The sequence below is a fragment of the Meleagris gallopavo genome, chromosome 10, assembly GCF_000146605.3.
Source record: "Meleagris gallopavo isolate NT-WF06-2002-E0010 breed Aviagen turkey brand Nicholas breeding stock chromosome 10, Turkey_5.1, whole genome shotgun sequence".
Classification (NCBI taxonomy): domain Eukaryota; kingdom Metazoa; phylum Chordata; class Aves; order Galliformes; family Phasianidae; genus Meleagris; species Meleagris gallopavo.
Genome location: NC_015020.2, coordinates 13,308,520 through 13,332,041, shown reverse-complemented (window position 1 = coordinate 13,332,041; position 23,522 = coordinate 13,308,520). Strand labels below are relative to the sequence as shown.

General features: G+C 41.8%; 1 protein-coding gene across 3 annotated transcripts in view; it reads left to right on the top strand.

The window, feature by feature from the left end:
* The window catches only part of COP1 (COP1 E3 ubiquitin ligase), a 121,526-nt gene that overhangs the window by 52,693 nt on the left and 45,311 nt on the right, over positions 1-23,522 (top strand). For 2 of the 3 annotated variants that reach the window (XM_010715810.1, XM_010715809.1), the window contains exons 12-14: positions 5,033-5,141; positions 6,877-6,958; positions 13,906-14,022. In XM_010715810.1, the coding sequence (XP_010714112.1) occupies positions 5,033-5,141; positions 6,877-6,958; positions 13,906-14,022 (308 nt within the window). The remainder of the gene's footprint in view (positions 1-5,032; positions 5,142-6,876; positions 6,959-13,905; positions 14,023-23,522) is intronic. The other variant, XM_019618630.1, reaches the window with a different exon arrangement.

Below are 23,522 nucleotides of genomic sequence, written 5' to 3'. Positions count from 1 at the left end.
AGGCTGCAGCAGGAAAGGAAAAAATAAGAGGGCTAGCACTCCAGGTGAAAGAAATTGGCTTTAGGCTTCGTTAATCCATAGTAGGTGATGTGGAAGCGTGGCTAGGTAAACATGCCTTTGAAATGCATGTTTAATATTCTGCATGCTCACCGCTGTATGTGTTTGCAGCATCTGTACTTAGGTGATAGATGTTACCACAAGCCGCCCAAATCGGCTGCATCTATTTAGTCGGCTGCAGTAAAAGCTTGGTTGTTGGTTTGTGTGTTTTTAGGAGGCTGCTGGTATTTTATTGTTCTCATTTTTTGCTGTCAATAAATCAAACGCACGATTGCTCTAGCCTAATAGTTTGCAGGCGTACTACTGTCAATTTTTAAAGTGTCGTTCAGTCCCCACTATTAAGCTTAAATTAAGCAAAAACTCAGTGTGGTGTTTTTCAGCTTAGTGGGCTATTTGGAGAGGTATGATCTTTGTTTGTGCTGGAAAACTTCAAGGATGGTTGTTGGGCGTCTGTATTTCTGCTGCAGAGAACAGAAACACCTGCAACTTCCATTAATTCCAGCTTCAAGGTAACTGCCTTATTTTGCAGTGAGATGGTTTTGTTTAAAAGTATTTGTCTCTTAACCCCACAAGGGACTTTCTTGGGATTGATTAGCAAAAAAAAAATTAAAAAATCTGGTTTTAATATTTGCTATGATGCTGTAATTCCGTATGCCTCTGAAGTATATGGTTAGTGCTATTGCTTGCAGAGACGGACCTTACAGTAACAGATCATCCCTTTAAAGGCATCTCTGTCCTCAAATTACTGGGCATTAGTTCACTCATGGCATGAGACTGGATCTGAAACATTTGGCACTCGAAAGCAGGTCAGCCCACAAGTAGTTTGTGCCTTATTAAAAGCTTCAGCTCCATCCAGTTGACACCTGGTAACTTCATTGCGGATTTGAGACTTTTCAGCCATAAAAAACAGCGGCTCATGAAAGAAACATCAGCGCAGCTGACAGCGCTCACTGAGCTGCCCACTCGTGTCACTGAGCAAAATGAGCATACAGCTTCACAGGGTCAGGGATTCTGTGTGTCCGGACCAGATGCCAAGGTTAGAAGAGTGCTTCAGCAGAGGATAATTAGCTTTCAGTGAGACCTTCTCAGCAAGTTTCTCCTAGCTAATCTCTTGGAAGGAAAGCTGTTATAAATTACAGCAGAGTAAACCTCTGGTGCAACCGTTGCACTGTTTGTGGTCGAAAAGAACAAAGTGAAAACTGAGAAGTACGGCCACTAGTATTTAAAATAAGAGATGACCTTCACAACCCCCTATTAATTATGCATTATCTCTGCCCTAGGTATCTATCTTTTATATCATACATCATAGCTTCCGTGTTTCAATTTTTCCCTTGTATGTGGCTGCAGGCCATCCAAAGGTTGTCTACAGAAGGTCATTTCTATATACTCCTGGGGTTTTTGTGCTTAACTCACCTGAGGACTGAGTAAGCTGCATTTTTGGCCCATCTCCCCTTTGCCCTTTCCCAGTCGCAGTCTTGCTCACCCATGCATTTATGAGTCTCGCTCACTTTGTTATCCATGATAACATCTTACAGGACCCCAAGAAGATAAAAGGCCTTCGAAATTTCAACAAAACTGCCTGTGTTGGGCACAGGAAAAATGATCAGCCTCTCCCCAGTACCATCCCAACCCTCTGTAGATCCCAGAGAAGCCACGTGGAGGAGAGAGCTGTAGGTGTGCTCAGAACAACTTGTTCTTCACCTCTTTCCAGCCTTTATTTTAATACAAAGAACAATTAGGTAAAAAGTGTCCTTTACCTGGAGAAGGAACTGCCCTCTCTGTTCCAGCCCTGAATTGCGCTCTACAAAAAGTTACTTTTGAGGCTTTAAATCATAAAGAAGCTCAAGTGCTGGATGTCAAGGAGAACGCTCTGATTTCAGACTTTGTAAAGAGAGTTGGGTGGTGATGAGGGGGGAATTAAAGCAGAGAGGTGGAACAAGATTGTCTTTGTCTTATTATGATCCTTTAATCGTATTCCTTAAAAATGAAAGATTTATGGTGTGTGTGACTTAAAAGGTGTTAATTGAACCACTTAGTTGCTGCGAATCCCAAAACATTTTTCACCTGTCAGCTCCTGTTTTCCCTCTCAGTCTATCCACAAATGGTTTCCAAGTGAGTGTTAACCCCTTGTTAACACTATCAGGGTAAGTGGTGCAGAATGCCTAGCTTGGTCTTTGCTGTGCCAGATCTAATGGACATGCTTTAGGGTACAGAAACCCTTCATTTTTCTCTGTTTATACTGATTGCTGTGATAATCTATTACTTCTCCTTACAAGCCTGACATTCCTTACATTCTTAGGCATTCTTTGGTCTAGAGCCAAACAGCACTGTTAAACTGACCTTTATATTGTTCTATCTACTCAGTAGTTCTAAAGTTTCATCGTTAGCAATGATTTTTATTATTATTATTATTATTGTTGTTATTATTATTTACACTATGCAGTTACACAGTTACCCTCTTCATAGTTCATTTCTAACCAGCCAGACTGGCACCAGCCCATCTGCCTTTCTCTGCTCCTGCTGATGCTGCCTGTCTGACATGCTCTTAAAGCTGTCTGGATGGAAGAGTGCATTTTCAGAGATTTGGCCCTGTGCTGTATTTTTACTGCTCTTCGATGATGGCTAAACTTAGATATGTTTTTCTTAAGCTGTCTCCTTGAAGTGCTGGCTTGAATGAAGATAAGATGACGGGAGGAACAGGTTTAAACAGAGATGTCTGGTGCAGTGCCTGCCCCCTGCCAGTGCTTGGAGACTGCTCCCAGCCCAGGGCCTTGTGCTGTAAGCTGTAGGGCTGTGAGCTGTTGCTGCTTCCATCAGTGGTCACCTGGTAGCAGGACTCCAGATGTCAGCCATGGTTATCTCTGGACTGCTGCAATCCTTGGCGGGCGCTGCCTGCCAGCTGCATTTGGTCCACAGGGAGCCACTTTATTCTCAGAATGAGGCTTCAGGTAAATCATCGACTCAAGATTTGCCTTTCTGTTGGCACCCAGAGGTGGTAGCGTGGACATAATGATGATATCTCCTTAATGATACGTTTGGGGATGGCACCTACAAGGGCAGAAGACACGCTTTCTAATTAATGACTTGTTCAGGAAAGGCATTGCCTGAGCAGTATTGCCTCAGCCCTTCTCTGAGCACCTGGTGGTACAAGATAATGATTTATGTTAAGTGAAACTTTGAAATTTCTGAATGTGAAGTTTTGCAAATAGTAGATGGCTGTTGCAAGAAATAAATGTCCAAGGGTGAGAACAGGCTCTACATTGGTAGAGGTGAGCACAAGGAGTGCAGCCCTGCTAAAGGAAGTTGCCAGTAATGCACTGGGGAAGGAGAGTCCTGAAAGCTTTCTCTGAGCATTGCACAGTGGCGTGAGAGATTTGTTGAAAACTGGTTCTGTTGGATGGCTTGGTCTCATTTTAAGCTAGATTAATGTGTACAGAAGAGCAAGTCAGAGCTAGAAGGCTTGGATCACTCAACAAAGTTTCCTGTTGATGCAAGCACTGACAGCATGTTATTTCTTTCACATATTTCTTTCAATTTGTCTTAGAAGCCAGCTGGGTTTCTTGCTTCACATTACTCAGATAAACTTGTTGGTGCTACAGTTAAATAGCAGTCAGCTGAGATTAGTGGTTGGTACTCAGAGTCCCCTTGTAGTTTTAAAATTGACACCCCCAGTAAATCTGAGCATTGTCAAGAGTGGGACACCAGAGCTGTGCTAATCAAAGAACAATGGTGTTTATATTTTTAAATTGCCTCAACAAAGGAGAAGGATTTTCCCATATTCAAGTGCCTTATTCCTGAGGAAAACAGGATACAAGTGTACAGTGGAACCAAGAATTAGCCAAGGTAAAATACTCCCAAGCGATTCCATGCATCTACATCGTATTTCAAAGTGCAGCTGCAGTAATCAAAGGATGACTAAAAAGTTACGGAATCCTGGTCTTTTAGCTATACTGATGGTTAAAACTTGGTCCCGAGGCTGCCCTAATCTAGTTAACTGTGTCAGAGTGGTTTGATGACCTGAGTGAACCGGCTCTGTCAGTTCAGTTTCTGCTGCATGCATAGCAGTTGATACCAACTGGCATGCTTTTGTGCCAGATGGTCCAAAAATTGGTGAACAAGTATTACAAATTTGCTTACCTCTGTCACATTTTCAGGAGGCAGAGCGGAGGCATAGTGCCAGAGTGATATGAATGTGACTTGGCAGTACTGTTGGTCCTGTTTTGTCTGCTAGCAGTTAGTTTGTCAGTGGAATTGTCATTTAGTTTTTATGCCTACTTAATTCAGTTAAAATACAAACCCATGCAGTGCACTTCCCAGTCAGCAGCATCTCCTAAATGGCCCATAGCAAACAAACTGCTGTTTTCTTCTGCGTAAGAAGTGGGCTTTCCACATTTGCTGATATTTGGAAATACTTTTTCAGAAGTTACAGGCTTATGTAAGTAGATGCATGTATCCAGAACTATATATGTGCCAGGGAGCAAGACTGTTTTGCCTTCTATGCTGGCCTGTGCTTTGCACATATAGCTTTTCTTAGTAGTTATCTTTGTCGTAATAATAAAGTAGTAGCTATTGGCAAGAGATTAGGTCATCAAACACGAAAAAACCTCTCTGTGAGACTTCTTGAGGAATTAAAGCCGGAACAATAGCTATATTAGAGATGAACGTATCCAGAAAATAACTAACTCAAATCCTAGAGCTTTGCTTGCTTGCTTCAGTGATGTCACTCTGTCACTCACTCCTATGTAAAGTTTTTCTTTTAGCTTGTGGAGGAAGGTTTGTTGTTTCTGGTGGGTTTTGGTTTTGTCCTTTCTCAAGTGTTTCAGTGGCATGGACTGAATGAATCACAGAATCATCTAGGTTGAAAAAGACCTTCAAGATCAAGGGTTGCATGCTTTTTAAAGTCTAATCACCTGACGTATTGCAAGGTATGACTTAATGAAAATCTGACCCGGCTCTTTATTTTCTTCTTTTAAAGCTGTATCAGCTGGAGTAGTTACCACAAGAACCTGCTAGCCAGCAGCGACTATGAAGGCACAGTCATCCTGTGGGATGGGTTCACGGGACAAAGATCCAAGGTCTACCAGGTAACGTGTAATCAGCAAGCAACACTTCTCTGCACTACAGACTGTGTCGAGGGAGCAGTGTTCAGATTGAGATGCTGCTTTTAGTCCAGCAGTAGGTGAAGTAGATGCAGCTTCTGTTTGACAGATGTCTTATCCATGCAATGTTATTGAGCTGTAGTCCTCTGAGTGAGGCAGCTCTGTCTCGTCACAGTCATGAGGCAGTTGATGTTTTCTTGCCACCAGTCTTGCTGCTGCTTCTAGGTAGGGAGTTTGCACAGGGAGAAATGAGTTCCTGGAACTTATTTGTCTCACCCTTCTTTAGAAACCTTTGTCTGGCTCTCTCCATACCCGCTCCAAGTCTGTCTTTGTCAAAAGCCTTTTGTGAAATCCTGCAGTGATTACTGTTACGAGTGTTTGTAAAGCAGAAGAGCAAAATGCAGGCTTATGTAGCAAGCCTAGGAGAATGGAACTGTAGGCAGAAGGCTTCCCAGTAGGGTCCGGTGCTCAGCAGAGCAGTGTGTGCATATGTGGACTGAGCTCAAGAGTAAGACCTATTTTGTGATAACTTTGTGGTACTTTGTCTTTTCATGCGATTTGAACACTGTGTTTTCATTGAATGGATCTGAGAGCCTTGCGGTCAGAACGAGGAGGTTGGAAGTAAAGGTGGCCTGGTGTTGTGAGGTTGGAAGTGCTGCAGCGTGGTGTGTAGGTAGAACCCTGCATTGAAACTGGTCTGTGCAGGCAAGCCTTCAGTTCTTCTTTCTTGACAGTTCTACATAAGTTTTAATTCCTCCTTAAAGCTTTGTTTGCTTTTTTCATTGTTTTAGTCATTTACAGTGTTTGTTTTCATTAATCCTGTACATATGTCAACTAAAAAGAAATGATGCCGGACAAAATCTTGTCTGTTTTCCTCCCATATATTTTTTGCATTTCTTTGAGACTAAGTAATGAGCCTGGAGAGGACCCAGCTGTTGCTTGTGTTAAAACAAACTAATTTTGCTTCCTATCGGATCACTTGAATTTTTGATTTAGATTTACAAAGATAAAGGCACACACACTGACATCTGCCTCACGTGTATTAGAAATCCTTTAGTGACTTTGTCCTGGCGAGCTTTTCATGTTATCATCTTGTTTAAAGGCTTTAAACAAAGGGTTTGACCGAATTTCAGGTTTCATTCAGCGCAGTGCTTTTGATTCCACACGAGATGTCAGCATAACAAATACAGCCCTTCTGTGTTTTGTGTGCAGGCTTGGAAGTGTATGTTTGAGTGGAGAAACACAGGATTAGACACCAGAAGTGCTGTTTAATAATTCAATATGAAGATGAAGGCTTCCAGGACTTTCTGGTACAAGATGTTCTAAGTGGCTTTAGACAGACATCTTAATCAGTACTGGGAGACAAAGCTGTATTTTGTTAGAATAATTAGCAGCACACATTGGAAAAACAGCCAAATCATCCTGGAAAAATAGATCTTTAACCTATATTTCTTGAACTCATAATTGCTTCAAATTTAAAAATCAAATTGAAAAAAAATCAGTTTTAGTTCTTAAAATTGCTTTTATGCTGCTGGCTTCTTTCAAGCCATGTTTAGCATACTACAAGCATTAATCTGATGGGGAGAAAAGTTTTTGAGAAACCACCAGAAGGCCCAGGAATAGCCTGACAATTTATAGCAAACAGCATGCATTTTTCTTTCACTGTTTGATCAGATTACACCTCACTGCCTTGAAATATTTGCCTTCTTTCTCTAAACAGGAGCATGAGAAAAGGTGCTGGAGTGTTGACTTCAACTTGATGGACCCAAAGCTATTAGCTTCAGGCTCTGATGATGCAAAAGGTATTGTTGTTTTTTTTTCCCCCTGTCTCTGTGCAGAAGACTTACACTTTCTGCACTCCCTGTGAGGAACAGAAATGTGATAATTCAAATAGCTGATTCCTCAGCTGCCTGCAGCATTGTTGTTGGTGTGGTGACATGTCAAGATACCACCGAACTGTTCAGAACTCAGAGTGAGAGCCTTTTTGGGGATTAAGATTTCTTGGTGTGACGTTCAGTTTTGGGGTAACATACTCTCTAGCCAGCATCTTCCAGAGCACTAAAGAAAATTAGGTGTGTTTTAATATTAGTTAAGCTTGTTGAGTTAAAGCCTCGGGGCCTTTCAAAAGAACAGCATGTATTTATGTTGCAGAAAAGTAGGTTGTCAGGCAAAAAGCAGACACTGAACAGCAGCAGGCATTTTTACCTGTAGTTCTGAACATTAAATGTCCTGCACGACAAGAAGCATCTCTCTTTCACAACATGTAGGGTGTTTTTTTCAGAGCTTAATGAGGTTGGGCAGTGGACTCAATGGGATCATTGGGAGCAACTCTCAACCTTCCATACTCAAAGATCCATTTGTCAAAGAGATTTTGGAGAACCCTTAAGGCAGCTCTTTCCCAACCTACCTGGCAGGTAAACATTCCTCTTCTAAGAGACAGGAAACATCTAAAGAAGAGGGATAGCACCGAGGAATGTGTAACACATGTAACATACTTCATCCCTAATGAAAAAGATTTTATCTGTAATGTGTTTACAATAACAAATTGCTTATCAAGCAAAAAGAGCTTTAGAGTTGTTTAATAATTTCCTTTTGTGGAGATGAACTCTGCTAGATGGGCTAACAGAGCCCTGGTCAGAGCTGTTCATGACTTGCTTTGAAATGATAAATTTTGCACAGCAATTAAACCTTGAAAACCTCTAAAATGCTTTTAAATACTGTTTCAGAAGAAGGCTGTGTTAATGTTCGTCAAATGCATTTAATGCTGTTCATGTCATTGGCAATTTCATTTAGAAAATGTAGCTTTAATGATTATTTTGTATATAAGGTGCTTTTTAATATATTTTTTTTACACTTTCCCCCTTACTATTGATAGCCAAGAGTGTTTTGTGTGTGCCTAAATGCAGTGTGAACGTTCACCTTGTAAATTATCTGCCTTTCTATCACTTTGCTCCCCACTCATGCTGTGCATTTGAAGAAGCTTATCTGCCAGGTAGACACGCATTTATTAGCATGCTAACAAGTTGTCCAGTTGTGGAAAGCCAGCTGCAGGCAGAGCTTTTGTCTCTAGCTTGACAGTTCACTTCTTCAGTAATAGTTTTTAAGAGTGATGTTTACTTAGAAATTATTGTAATAAAGTCTGCAGATCCACATAAATGGCATTTCAATCCTCAAAGGTCTTTTAAAGGTATGTTGGTGAGGTTTTTTAGAGAATAGAACTGGCCTGGAACATTTTATCTTTTACCTCCACCACATTTTGCCTGTGATTTGCATACAAAACAAGCAAATAAATGGAGCCCTGTGTGAGTGTTAGAAATAAGCACCGCTTTTAAGTCTTTCAGGTACAAAGCAATAGTAGCAAACATCCAAGTGGAACTGTCATCGGTGTCCAACTTTCGTTTCACATAAAAAGGGTTAAATTTGAGGAAATGGTAACACCTATGAATTGTCTTCACTCATAAATTTGCATAATTTTGTCTTTCTTCTTACTTAATAAGTGCTTAATGTTGTCCTGGCCAGCTGTGGATGTGCATTAAGGACATATTTGGCCAGGTGCAGCATCTGGTGGGAAATACAAGAGCTGCATACTCTTCCTGGGCTCTTTTTTCTTATCTGCTTTTGTGAGGCCACACTGGGCTCTCTAACAAGAAATTTCAGTCTTGATAGATATTGGTGTGACCAGAACAATTGGAACTAATCTCTCCGTGTTTCTCTAGAAAGCATGGGTGTAAAATTTTTCTGTCAAGCATTCAGGACAAGCCAGCAAAAAAGTGACAGCTTAGCCAGTTCTTCCTGCTTGCCTGTGTATCAGGCTGTCTCTTCTGAGTCTTTTCAAGTTGGAGGCTAATTTTGAAAGCGCTCTGTATCCTCAGTAGGTATATATTGGGAAAGGAGATTTTAGATTAATAATCCTGTCGTCGGTGCTTCACAACTGTCTCTGCCAGGGCTCAGACGCAGCAAAGAGGATGCTAATGAATGAAGTGTCACAAAGGATAAAATGCTTCTGATACAATAAGAAACAACCTCCTCGGGTCTTGGGTCCTGCATCAGCTTCTTCGTTAGATGAACATAATCCAGGATGCTTATTTGTGGAAGATCTTTGTACTTCAATAGTAGGTAATGAGAGCGAAGAAAGCATTAATGCACTCAAAATAGCTACCGTGTGCATGAAAGCACCATTTTGTGTATGGTTGTTGTGCACTTCCCTCTTAAAGGGGCAAAGGTAGTTGAGTATGTCTATAGAGACCCAAAGGTGCATGCCACCTAGATGGTAGTCAGCAAAATTAGTGTTTACTGGTGATACAAGCAGCCTAGGGAAACTGCATGGCCTTAATTTCAGCTCTTTTATTCGCATAATAATGGCAGGAGCTATGGTTCTCATGTAAGTAGGAAAAGGTGAAGTTCTGCTCTTTGAGTAGAGAGAATTTAATTTTGTGACAGCATGCAGACGATATTGAAGTGCTGGGTAGTGCTGGAGCTAGTGCAGACTTGCAGCTCTTCCTTAACCCAGCATTACTATGAGTTCTGGGCTGAGAATGTAGTTCAGCGGCCGGAATGAAGTTAGCAAATGAGATAGTGAGAGCAAAATATTACCTGTTGCCACGCAGGGAGAATTTAAATCTTCACTGAGGCAGTTCTGGAGCAATCAAGTCTGTATTCCCTGTCCTGATCTTTTTGAAGCTCTCTGATGCTTGTAGAGATGCTAGCAAAACTGACTAGCTAAACTACAGAAGGAGAGTTGGCTTTATGTCCTTTCTTAGCTGAAGTCCCTTCACTATTTCCAGATCAAAATGGAGAGCTGGAGCAGAACAGAGTCAGCTGTGAGGGTTCTGAGCTGTGGTGAAAGGTTACTTTTCATTGCTTCGTGGCAGTGGGGGAAAGCAAGCATTGGTTTTATTACATACAAGAGAAAATTATTTCCTTGGTAAGTGAGGCCATGGATGCCAATCCTGCAGCTGTTTCTCATAGTACCTGTGATGGGGCAGCATAGGTTCACTCAGTTGGCCTCGTGGAAGTGTACTGACAACTGCAGGTCAGAGCATGTTTCCAGCTGTGGTGAGGATATCAGAGGTTTGTTTGGTGCTTCATTTTTAATGATTGTTAGCTCCTTCAGCTTCTACTGACTCTCACTGGAGTTTTAGGTGTTTACAGCTCTTCAAATATCAGGCTGAACTTTGAGCTTGTTCGTTTTCCTGGCTAATAGCAGTTCAATAACTTCCTGGAGCTTTGAGGGCCATTCTATTCAACTGGGAGTGCCTCAAAAGGTCAAGATGATGCTGATAGGTAAAGTGGCAACCCAGATACCTGACTGACAGTCTTAAACTTTCCACGTGCAAGGAGACATTGCCTGGTAACAATCAGGAGTTTATATCATGCTCCTGACCTTACCATCAGTCTGCTGATTTCATATGTCAGCCCCTTCGGCTATTGCAGTGCAGGCTTCCACATCCTTTATTAGTCAGTGTTTGGTCTACAGAAGATTAATTTATAAATTTGGTCCTGAATAAAAAGAATCTTAAAAAGACTTAAGCATTTAAAGTGGAGAAGGCTGTTCCAGAGCATCTTCTTTCTTGTGCGGTGAGGAGTGGACACTTGGCCACTTAGAACTGCATCTGTCAGTAGCAGCAATACTAGGAAACGTGCTTTGAGAACTTGTGTGGTAGAACTAGCCAATCTCAGATGGTTGTTTGCCTCATTCACACAATTCTAAGTGATAAAGACATCTGTGTATTGTATAATTACTGCCTCGACCTCAGCGCTGAAAGCTACAGTAAATAAACTCTTACGAATTATGCTTTATTAAACTGTCAGTTCTTTATGAAAAAATAATGGACAGTTGCAGGTAGGACTTGACAAGTTTCATTATGTGGTGTTACACGTTGCATATATCCTTTTTTATAGCACTGACTAAGATATAATTGAAGCCTACTATATCCCACAGCAGCCAGATCACAGAAATTGCTGCAGACTCTAATCTGCATCTGTCAGTTGTAACGAATATTATGATGGCTTTGAGCACACAGGTTGACTCTTCTCTAGACAAATGGCTATGCAATGTGACCTGAAGACTTGAATGAAAAAAGCTGAAGCTGAAACGTAGCCCTCATGTAACTTCTGCATCAAAACTGAGACCTGAGGCTGTTTAGTAGAGATGGTTTCAAGAAGGATCTAGGCTACTTTGGACGCTGCTTTAAATGTCAGTGGAAGCTGGAAGGCTTCAAGATGAGTCTGTTTGCTTTTTTTCCTGGATTTGGGAACAACGTAGCTGTAAATTGTGAGAGCACTTAACTTCTCTGCATGCCTCAAGTTTAAGCAGTGTCTGCCAACAGCGTCCTCTACAGTGACAGCATTATTTGCTTCCTATAGTGTCACATTCATAAATGTGATGTCCTCTACTGCCACTGCAACTTAGAGTGTATATATATCTTGGTGTCTGTTCATTAAAGCAAAATACTAGTGTTATATTACAGTGCAAAATTATCTTTCCTTGCTTTGTGCTTCCCTTCTGTCCCTCAGTGAGAAATACAGTGGAGGAGGTATATCTTCCAGTCTGATCTGGGGAAAAAGGAGCATCTTAAGCCATGTTTACAAATGTGGCTAGATGTTTAAGGTGAATATTATAGCTCAGGTAAATAAGGATAGATTTACTTCTGAAAACCAACAACAGTGTGGGTGCTGTTTTCCTTGAATTTTACGTAATGGCTTTATGTAAATCTGCTATGCATCAGTGTTTGTGTTGTCTTCACGCTGCCTTGTAATGGTTCCAGGCAGCTGTCAGATGCCAGCATAGTGCTGTATTTAAAAATGATGTGTTGGTGTGCTCTGAGTAGTTGTATGTTTCCTCTATTCCTGAAGCTGTTCTCCAAGGTATGTTCAGACATTGCCAGCTTTTTGTTAATATCAGTACTATTAAAAAGTAGGAGCATTGGAAAGAACCTGCCAACATTCCTCCTTGACTTAAGACACCCCCAGTAATCCACACTGAAGCCTTGCTTTTCCTTCAAAGCTCCAGGGAATGGATGACCAGGAGAAAGTGCAGAGGAGCGCTCTGCAAGTGGAAGGGACTCAACATGAGACTTCTTATTTCACTGCTTTATTGACTACAGTGGAAAACAAGATTCCTACTCTTCCTTGCCATTTTTACTCACTCCTTCACCTCCAAAGCAAGCCTTCTATCAAAAGATGGCAGAGATGGCCACAGATCTGAATAAGCCTAACCAGCTCTTGGAGCTGTTACAGGGTTTGAGCCTTTGTGTATCTCCTACATGCTCAGCTTCTTGGCTTTAGCTTGCTCTGCCCCAGAACACAGTTGGTGATGCTCACGTACAGCACAACCTGCTGTAGACTTCAATTAACCTTGCTGACGCTTGTATGCTGTGTGCAGGGCATCTGTACCTTTGCCAGTGGTGTACGTTTTCCAACTATCTTCAACTCCACCAAAAGCAGCACGGTTATCAGTCAGTGTGAGCGAGGTGACCGTCCCCTTCTGCTCTGCCCTGTTCCATCTGGAGTACTGTGTACAGCACAAGAAGGCTGCAGAGCTGTTGGAGCAAGACCAGAGAGGGGTCACAAAGATGCTCAGAGGGCTGGAGCACCTTTCCTATGGAGAACGGTTGAGGGAGTTGGGCTTGTTTAGCTTGGAGAAGAGAAGGCTTCAGGGTGACCTCGTTGTGGCCTTCCAATACATAAAGGGGGACCCACTGGAAAGCTAGGAAGGGACTTTTTGTAAGAGCGTGTAGGAATCAGACAGTGGTTAATGAGCTTTAAACTAAAAAAGGGTAGGTGGAGGTTAGAGACAAGAAAGAAATTCTTCACAGGATGGTGGTGGGGTGCTGTTACAGGCTGCCCAGAGAAGCTATGGGTGCCCTATCCCTGGAGGTGCTCCAGGCCAGGTTGGACGGAGCCCTGGGCAACCTGATCTGATGAGTGACAGCCCTATCCACGACAGAGCATTGGAACTAGAGGATCTTTAAGATACCTTCAAACTCAAACCATTCTATGGACTGACCATGTGGGGAGCACCTATCACTTCATCTTGAACGTTAAACGATGCTTGAAGTTTTTGTGGAGAGCGAGAAAGCTAAATTTTGAAAAGCCACTGGTGTTTTCTGTTGATCTTCCTGTGAAGCACTGTAGTACTTTTGGGGAAGAGCTTGTTCTGTACAACATAGTTTAATCAGTGTTCACACAGCAGTGTTGAGAAACAGTAGAGTTCTTTGTACCGAGGAAATATATCATCATAGGAAGCTAGCATACTGATTTCTTTTCTGTCTGTGCCAGTTTCTTGAGAATAAAACAAGTTGTTCTTACTCACTTGTGTTTAAGCATACAATTAGGTGCATTTATTAAGTGCAAAGCAGTTCTGCCTTGGAGCACGGAGTTCTGTACATCTCAGCAAGGGAACAAAGAACAAAAGGGGTTTAAACATTCCTGCTCGTGGTTATATGGATCTGCAGTCCAGTGATCTTAAATGCTGAGATTATAACATATCAGTGAGTCATCTGTTTGCACCCATCACCTGTGTGGGACGTGTGCCTTCAGCATCTCCTGAGCGTGTGGGGATGAGTGGAGTGTTGATGTACCTGGGAAAGTTATCGGGCTCAGTAGCCATCAGTTAGAATCTGATCATTTCTAATTGTTAACAGCTTGGCAAATGAGGTTGTTCATAGTTTTAATAATGAATGAGATCCTATACTTTTCAGATAAAGTTGGGTGTTTTTGCTTACTAATTCTTTTTCTGTTCCTCTAGTGAAGCTGTGGTCTACCAATTTGGACAACTCCGTAGCAAGCATCGAAGCCAAGGCAAACGTGTGTTGTGTCAAATTCAGCCCCTCTTCTAGATACCACCTAGCCTTTGGCTGTGCAGGTAGGTGAAAGGATCTTTGAGCAAAGAGATATTGTCTCTTCTTTCCTTTAAGCTTCTTCTTTCTCAAGGTTGGCTGCTGTTCTTGGCAGTGTAGTATCTTCGCAGTTAAAATGTCTCTGAGTAAGGCTTTTCAAATGTGCAGTCACCCAGAAGGCATCATGATACCTGAGTGTCAACTCCTTCCTGCAGCTTGACTTTTTAATTTGCCCGTGTATCAGAGAAAAAAGCTCATGAAAGCGAGAGGCACAATGTGTTTATTGAGATAGCTAAGGCAACCAGGCAAACCGTAGCTTTGTGAGTCTTGAAGCAAGGTTAACGTGTTAACATGGTGATAGTTGTTCTTTCAAATTTACAGCATTGCTTATAAATAGTAGAAAATCATACTGGGAGTTTCAACTGGTTTTACCTGAGGTGTGCTGTAGAACAGTGGCTGTGCGTGTTTCCCATAGCTGCAGCTATGATCCCTGTGCATGGGCTGATGTTTTCCTAGGTTGAGTAAAGCATCTCTGTTAATGGTTTTGGGGATTTCTTGATGTCACCGGGAAAGGCACGATGAGACTTCTATTCACTTGGATGAAATAGGTTTTGGTGTTTGTACAAAGTCTTGCAAGCAGAATGGGTATCACTTCAGGAGGAAACTGCATTGTGCTATGCGTGCAGCAATTGAAACTTAGAGGTACCTATAAATGTTTAACCAACTCTGCATTTCCTTTCTCCTCAGGGAGTTTTAATGTGCTTGTAACTAGATGTTCTGATGACACTTGCGATCTCTGGACTTTGGGAGATATGTTGATGGCATTCTTGCAACAGCTAGTTTGCCATTTTCTTTAGGTGTTCCGATTTCCAGACTGGTTCTACTTAGAATTGACTCTTAGGAGGAAAAAATACATTTGCATTTTGATACACTGCAAAAAATGGATTCAAGTTGGAGTGTAAAATATTGACTTGCTTGACAGGCATCTTGCTGAAGGTTAGTGAATTACATGCAAGAATAGAATTGAATTACAATACCTACTAGCAACGTTTGAATGAAAGGGGCTATCTGTGAAAGGCTCTAGGGAACGATGAGAGCACTAGCTCCAAATGGATCAGCTAGTGATTAAAATAGATACGTAACAGCACCATGAAGCAGAATTCTTCCTGATGAATCAGTGGCTGAGATTCTTTTCCACCTGAAAGGCAGAGGAGAGAATAAGGCACAGATAAATCTATGGAGGTTTTTGGAGCTGTAGGGGCACGTGGGATGAAAACAAATTGTGTGTCTGTATCTATCAGGCCACACTCATGCCAAACTGAAACCACACTTGTCTTCAGCAAGTTAGGTGGGGAAAGAGGCATTAGTGGACATTAGGGGTTAACTGGAAGCTTCGTAAGACTATGTGTGCATTTTTGAGATTGAGATAGCTGAGGGTAAAACAGTATTTGTAGAAGGGAAGAGCGCATAGGAGGAAGGCAGAAGATGATTTTTGTAAAAAGTAAAAGCATCTTTACCATCAATTACCAAGCATCTTCTTGATGCTTAGTAATTGTCTAAATAAAAAGTAAAATGGATATTTAATGGTGGTTGCGGGAGCAATTATGTGGACTAATTGTACTGATGGGAATGATTTCCCACAGAAGAATTTTAATTGATCTTTCAGCAATAAATACAAGTGAAAAAATGCCATACGAGATTAACCAAAAAAGAGGGATCTTAAAAGCTGGTTTTATTTCTAAAATTAAAAATTCAGAGCAAAGAAATTAGTTTATTTTACTCTATAGTGAGTATGAAAGTAGGCACTCTCCTGTTTAATGTGTTATGACAGAAGCAGTTTTTTCTTCTCCATCAATTTCAACTGATCTTGTTTACTAATTTCACTGAGTCCATGGTTTAAAAAACAAAAAAAACCAAAAAACTGTAACTTGTGAATAGTGTGTTTGTCACGTGGGCAATAAAATTAATAAAGGAAGAGAAAAGCTATGTTAAGCAGTGTTTAAAAGAAAAGGCATGGGGATGTGGAGGTTCCTGGTTGCCATCACAGGAATAAAGGTGAGTAGTACAAAAGATTCACTCACTAAGGAGTATAGTGAGCAGTTTTAGGAAGTGGGCTTGTCTCTGCGTTGACTTGCTTAGGTGTTCAGAGGAGTTTCAGTTACGATAATTCATGTCATCTACATTTCCAGTGATTGATCCAATGATAAAGGAGCCCTGATTTCCTAACACTGCCCACGCAACAGAATTGGGTGCAGTGTTTAAGCAGAAGTGCTGCTCCTGTATGTGCTTCATGGTGTTGGTTTGGTGGAATTTGATGCTGTATTTGTGTGCCTGTATGTGTGTATATATCCTTACAGCTTAAAGCTTGAGGAGAGAAGCAATTGATGAACTGGTCGGTGGGAAAAGAACCTAATATTTGAAATATAAAAGGATGATGTGGATTGGTTAATTATTAAATTACTATATACACCTTCCATTCTCCCTTTCTCCATACATGGGATAGGTTGCAAGTTGGTAGCCTTGCTTAAGTATTGCAATTCTGACTACAAGTCTAGGGTTTCACTGCTAGTCTTTGTCACACATTTTCTTTTTCCAATTATTATTTCCCTTTATTTTCTCTTGAGGCTCGATCTTCAGCCTTCCCTACAGCTGAAATCCTTTTTAGTAAGGCCTTGTCCTTCTGCATCTTGATGAATGAAAAGGTTTTCCTCTACCTTTGCCAAAAGCATTGTGTCCACTTGCATCTGTCTATTTAGAATGCCTCTTAGAAGTAGTTTTTCCTCATCAGATACTACAGTCAGATCAGCATCTCCTTGAATCTCTGTGCTGATCCCCGCTTTGTGTTGTCTGCAAAAACAGAATGGCTGTCTTAAGATCCTCTCTGCCTTATCTCCTATTTATGTATCCCTTCTCATTTGTTAGTAAAATGTTGACTCTTTGCTTACCTTTACCAGCGATGCTATGGGTAAAATATTCAGAGAGAGATTCACTTTGTAATTGCATGCTTTCTTCAGTTTTTGAAGCATCTCCCTTCCTATTTCTCTGAAATGCCTGAATGCTTGCTAATTTTCATGGTACAAATGATGTGAGCCGAGGCAGGCAGCACCCTGTGGACACTGTCATCCATTTCCCCATGCTGAGTCCCTCAGAAGATCCCTGCCCTTTATAGGCGGCAGGAGAACTTTCAGCCTTGAACATCGTCATCTGAGAAGAGCTAGGATTGGAATTTATTGTATCTGTGGATTTCTTCTGTGCTTCAGTTTACCCACAAGTAACTGGGAATAGTGGTAATGCGAGCAGTGGCTGTGATATTTGGGTTGGATGTAGCTGTGCTTTATCTCCGTATCAAGTGTCTTCCTGTAGAGTGAAGTACTGGCTTGGCTTTGAGTAGATGCAGCAGAAAACTGGTTCAGTTGCTGTTGCTTCTGCTGTTGCAGAATCAGATCCCAGATCCCATCTTATATGGATGATAGATGTTTCTTCTCTGGACTCTTTACTTTGAAAGCTTTCAGATGACCAAGAGATCATTTTTGTGGCTTAAAACAAAGCAAACAAGCAATAAAGTGGAAGTAGAGACTAAAATAGAGGAATAGGTGTTTGGTTTAGGAAATAATTGTCTTAAAATTTGACAGGCCTTTCAGGTGAGAAGAAAGCTATCACATCAGACTGCAACCTGATAAAATCCATTGCAGTGGAGAGGGCACATAAAGAAGAAAAGATCCCTCTTGTCTGTTTAATAAAATATTCTATTTGCATGCTTACTGAGTTGAAACATTGTGCAGTATAAACTGTAATCACTGACGAATATAGAATTGGGTAATTTTGTGGTCTTTTCCTCTTTTTAAAAATAGATGGGTCTTTATCCTGAAATTAGCCATATAAATCATGGCCAAAGTTGTTATTGTTCTGCTCCAGCAACAGCATTGATGCCCTCAACCTATATATTTTCGAGCATACTGTTTCCTTGCTTTTAGGGGGAAAAAAAAAAAAGTAAAAATGGGCTGCAAATGCATACAGTTGGCAGCTCGAAAGTCCAAGTTATGCAGTCTGGGTGAGATCAGCTTGTCTGCTATCTCCAGTGAGCTAAGCACAGCTATTGATAGCAGCAGTGCTTTATTCCCAGCATGCTATAATACCGTCAGCAGCTACTGCTGACCTTTTATTTCCCATATATTATGGGGAGATCAGATCATCAAAACTTCAAATTCCTGAATTCTTGCACTAGATTCATCATCTTCTTTCATGTGGTTTTTCTCCATGCAGGACCCATAAATGTGGCAGGTTGAGTTGGGGATGGGAGGTGCCCCTCAGTGCTGCGCAGCTGCAAGGCAGACTACCTGCTTCCCAGGAGTCGTACAAACAAGTGGAAACAGCTGATGAGTATATGTAGACAGAAGTGCAGTGGCACAGCTGCATCATGTTCAGAGCTTAACATTTTGGTGGGTTGGTTTCAACCTCAGTCAGATCTCCCTGCGTTGTCACAAACTGTTGACAGCGTGGATTCAAGTGAACTGACCCAGAAAAGCATAGGGCAGCACTCATTGTGTAGGCATTAATGCTTACAGAAAACTACAGCCTCAGAGGTTGAGGTTGTCTAGGCTGGGGGAGTCTCTTCCCTACACTCAGGCTTCTCCACTTGTTCCTGTCCACATATTCCTTGCCCATTCTGTCTTTTTTCTGTCTTCCCTTCTCAACTTGTACAATGCTGCTAAGCAAGAGCACTTCCCAAGAAACTGCCTGTCCTTCCCAGATGACTTTGCCCTTGCCCAGCAGGTTTTGCATGCTATTTAAAATCTTTTTCTTGCACCATCTTCAGCATTACAGAGTGGCGTCACGCTCTGGCTTTGAATGCCACAGCCTTTCATTCCTCGTTGAAAGGCCACAAAACTAATGATTCTGATTCATGGCATACAACTTGAAAAAGGACTCCTGTTGCTATGTCAACAGCTTTGTTTTGATTTTTTTTCAACTGTATCCCCACCTCTTAAATTCTCTGCACAGCTGTTATGCACTTAGAGTTCAAGATCACGTGTGGTTTTTTAGTCAGCATCATTCAATTTTGCTAATGTACCTGGTGCCTAAGCAGGACTGCATTGAAGACCATCTTCATCCAGTGAAATATTGATTTTCTTGCTGCACTAACTGGAGGAGTGATTTCTCTTTTCCAAATATCTTTCTGTAGAGCCAGGCTTTCACGCTGCCTGAGATCTGGGTGGCTTGCCTGCCTTGTCACTCGTCTTAGAAGAATGATGTGATATTAATGACCAAGAAGGCAGCGTGCCTTTTTGGAAGAGAATTAATGTTTTCCAGCTGAAAGCAAGGTCTTACCTTAATAGATTCTCCTGGGTAAGTACTTTGCTCTACTGAGAGCCAGAAGTGACTCAGAAAGGATCTATCCGTGTGAAAATGTGATATGTTTAGGGTGGAGTTAAGCAACTTCTTTGAGCTTAAGCTACAAGATTGCCTTCAGCTTGTGAATTGAGCTCATTATTCAAAGGCATAGGCTAAAGTTAGGCATTTCTTTGAAGCATGCAGATAAAGTTCACAGCAACGCTCAGAATTCAGCCTTTATGGAACTGGTGCAACGTGCAGCAGTCCAGGACTTGCCTGTAAATTCTGTTGAGCTGGACCTGCAGGGTATCTTAACTCCTTATGAGTATTCAGTGAGTTTCCTCTTGTCCATAATTTCTGAGGCTATTGGCAGGGAAAGATGGGAACAAGGCCAAGCTTTTTCAAATGCGTGCTTGACATCGTATGGCTTAAACGAAACTAATTCCAGAAACCATGGCACATGTTGCATTTGTTGCAGCCTAGGAAAGCATCTGCAGCCCTTCTTTAGTCTTCTAAGGACACTTTGAAAGAAAGAATCTGTGTTTTTTACGGTCTCCCATAACATCGTTGTTATGAAACTTAGAAAATGTGGAATAGATGAGTGGGTGTTGAGGTGCATTGAGCACTGGCTGACTGGCAGAGCTCAGAGGGTGGTCATCAGTGGCACGGAGACTGGCTGGAGGTGTAACTAGCAGTGTTCCCTGGAGGTCAGTGCTGGCTTTGGTCTTGTTCAATATCTTCATCAGTGATCTGGTTGAAAGGCTAGAGTCCACCCTCAGCAAATTTACTGGGAGGATTGGCTGATAACATCTGAAGGCTGTGCTGCCATTCAACAAGACCTGGGCAGACTGGTGAGTTGGGCAGGGAGGAGACCTGGCAAGGTTTAACAAGAGCAAGTGTAGAATCTTGTACCTGTGGAGGAGTAACTGCGTGCATCAGTGCAGGTTAGGGAATGACCTGCTGGAGAGGAGCTCTGTGGAGAAGAGCCTGGGCGTTCTGGTGAACAGCAGGTTGGCCACGAGCCAGCAGTGTGCATTTGTGGCCAAAAAGGCCAGTGGGTTTCTGGGGTGTATTAAAAATACTGTGGCCAGCAGTCTGAGGGAGGTGATCCTTCCCCTCCTACTCTGCCCTGGTGAGATCACATTTAGACTGTATCCAGTTCTGGGCTCCCCAGTACAAAAAGACATGGATCTCCTAGAAGGAGTCCAGTGGAGGGGCACAAAGATGATGAAGGGCCTGGAGCATCTCCCATGTGAGGAAAGGCTGAGCAACCTGGGTCTGTTCAGCCTGGGGGAAAGAAGACTGAGAGGGGATCTGATCAACGTAAAGAGACGTGGGAGGCGAATGGATGAGGCCAGGCTCTTCTCAGTGATGTGTAGTGGTGGTACAAGGAGCAATGGCCTAAAACTTGAAGGCAGGAAGTTCTGTCCTGACATGTGGAAGAACTCTTTCAAGGGTGATGGAGCACTGGGGCAGATTGCACATGGAGGTTGTGGAGTCTCCTTCTATGGAGATACTGAAGGCCTGGCTGGATGTCTAGCTCTGAGATCTGTTGTAGCATACCTGCTTTAGCAAGGGGGTTGGACTCAACGATCTCTTTTGGTCCTTTCCAGCTCCTGTGATTCTGTGGTTTTGGCCAGTGGTAGTAATCATATGTAAGTACTTGGCAGCACTTATTCTGGGGGAAGCACTGAGCTTAGTAAGATTGTTTAGTTTAGAACACTGTCTTGAAGGTTTGATTTAAAAGCGATCCCTCTTCATAAATGTTGGAATGTAATATAAAGAGAAGTATCAAACTGTGCCTTCTGTCCTGATGCCTGGCCAAAGACTGTCTTTCTGGCTCAGATTTCAGACATTTATGGTGGATCTGCACCTGTTAAGAACTGAGAAATGGAGGAACTGCAGCCACACCGAGTTATTTAAACCAATGCTGCGTGTAAACTGACTTGCCTGTGTGGGACCAACAGAGAGATGCCAGGTCAGCCAGGCGCCGTGCAGTGCATTCAGATCAGACGGGGACAAAAAAAATCATTCACAGGCATGCAGGAGACGTTGTATGTACAAATTTCAGGACTTAAAAGCTTATTTAACTTTATGTACACAGAAAAAAACATCTCAGATTCTCTGGGTAAAGCACTTGAAATACATAGCAAATAGTACTACAGAGACCTACTGGGAGGTACCAAACTATCCAAAAGATCATCACACTTCAGTGACAAGTGAACGAATAAAATGAACTTGAGAAGCTCCCTTTGATTTTCTGGAGAAAAGGATAAATCTGACGTTAGCAGGAACGAGCTCTCTAATTGTTTGCTTAAATATTCTTTTCCTCAACATTTTGTCTTATAACTGGTGCAGAAGTCATTTAGTCAACACTAAAAAACTTAAATTAAAATTGAAATAAGCCTTGAAATTGAAGAATAGAATAGGCAGCTCTGAGATTCATCTTTTCCTCCAAATGCCAAATTGCTCTTGCTAGGACTTTTTGCTGTATTCCTAAGAGTTGAATCTGCTTCAACGTCAGTTTCCAAAGCTGCAGTTTTTTCTAATAGTTGGATTTAATGAAATTACTTATTAGAATGACATCTTCTCTAGTGCCTAACTGTTTTACTTCCTTTTCAAACTGCTCACAGGCTTTTATTTGGGTACGGTTTGCATTTAGACTTAAACAACATAGAGTAGTTTTTCCATACAAACTGGTGAAAATCGTCATGTTGCTTAGGAAAAAATCTGCAACCTACAAATGCAGTGTGATCTGTTCTCTAGAAGGCTCCGTTTCTTAGTAGCTGAACATCTGAAGATTGCACGTGTTTTTTAAGAGGAGAGTTTTCCATCTAGCTTGGGCTAGATGGAAAGGAGCCTGTCTAAAGAGGAACTGTTAGCCACTTGCATTTCAAGCTGGTGACAAAACGAAAGGCTGTAGATGTATGTACAAATCCAGTTATCCTTCCCATGGATCATTTCATTGCCTAGCTAGACAGTAGATTTCCTCTTTTCCATACTGGATACCTGTGTATCATCATGTACTTTTTCCATACTTATTTCCTCATCTGCATTATCTACCGTATCTTCAGGATTTTGATCGAAACCCTCCTATCTGAAGCTTGAGTGTTAGCGATTATGACAATACCTTTAATAGTCATCATCTCTTCCAACAAGACTGGAATCTACTTTGATGGCCATTTAGGTGATGAGTCAAATCACCACCTCCCAAACCTAGCAGGGGGAAGCTTATATCTCCTCAGGCTAGTCAGGCACCATATAGTGCTGGGCCCACATCAGGTTTGACTGAGAATTTGACAAATCTATGTCCTCAGTTGTGCATTGTAATGCCTATAGCAGCAGCCTGCTCTTTTCCTAGAGCCAGTTTGGTTGCTATGAAGTTTGTTTGGTTTGGTTGTTTGGTTCTTGTGTGATATTTGCTGATGCAACAGAAACCCTAACGCTGTTGCTCCATAAACATACTCATAAAATCTTAGGGAGGATGTTTCTTTCCATATCTATCTTTCATAATGTCTCAGGCCCTTACCTGCAAGAACTTGTTGTCGTGGAGCTTGTGGTCTCTGTGAGCCTGTCTACCACCTCCATCGCTGCTCCATGATTTGCAGAGCTTTGAGGCAATCAGTAATGAGACCTTTGGTTTGCACTAAGGTCAAATGTTGTGTGCAGCAAGTATCTTGAATCAGGAGAGATCTGCTCAGCAAGTGAGGTCGTACTAATGGCTGTGATGGATGCAGCCAGCAGACTTTATACAAATTAGACTTCTGGTGCTCCTGAGATGATTCACATCTTCAGACTTGCATCTAAATGATAGCATGGGTTGGGGCACTTCTTACCATTAAATGACTTCTCTTCACATATTCTGGGTGTCATAAAAGTCATTTATGGACATTGAAGTAGGTATGTCAGTGGATATAGTCATACATGCTCACTGTCAAGAAGAAGAGTTGGATGAAGAGTCTGAACAGTAGCTTTTCTACAGGTCTGCTGTTGACTTCATTAATTTTGTTTTGATACATCTGCCTTATCTGTACTGAATCTTTTGGGTTTTTTTCCAGCAATCTGATAGATGAAAAACTTTGAATTGCATACAGACTTTCTATCCCTTGCTCCTATGAGAAATCTCTGCAGTTCTTTAAAGCCATAAAGGTCAAAGTTTCAAAGGAGTTCAAGAGAAATCTGTTTTGCTCCCCTT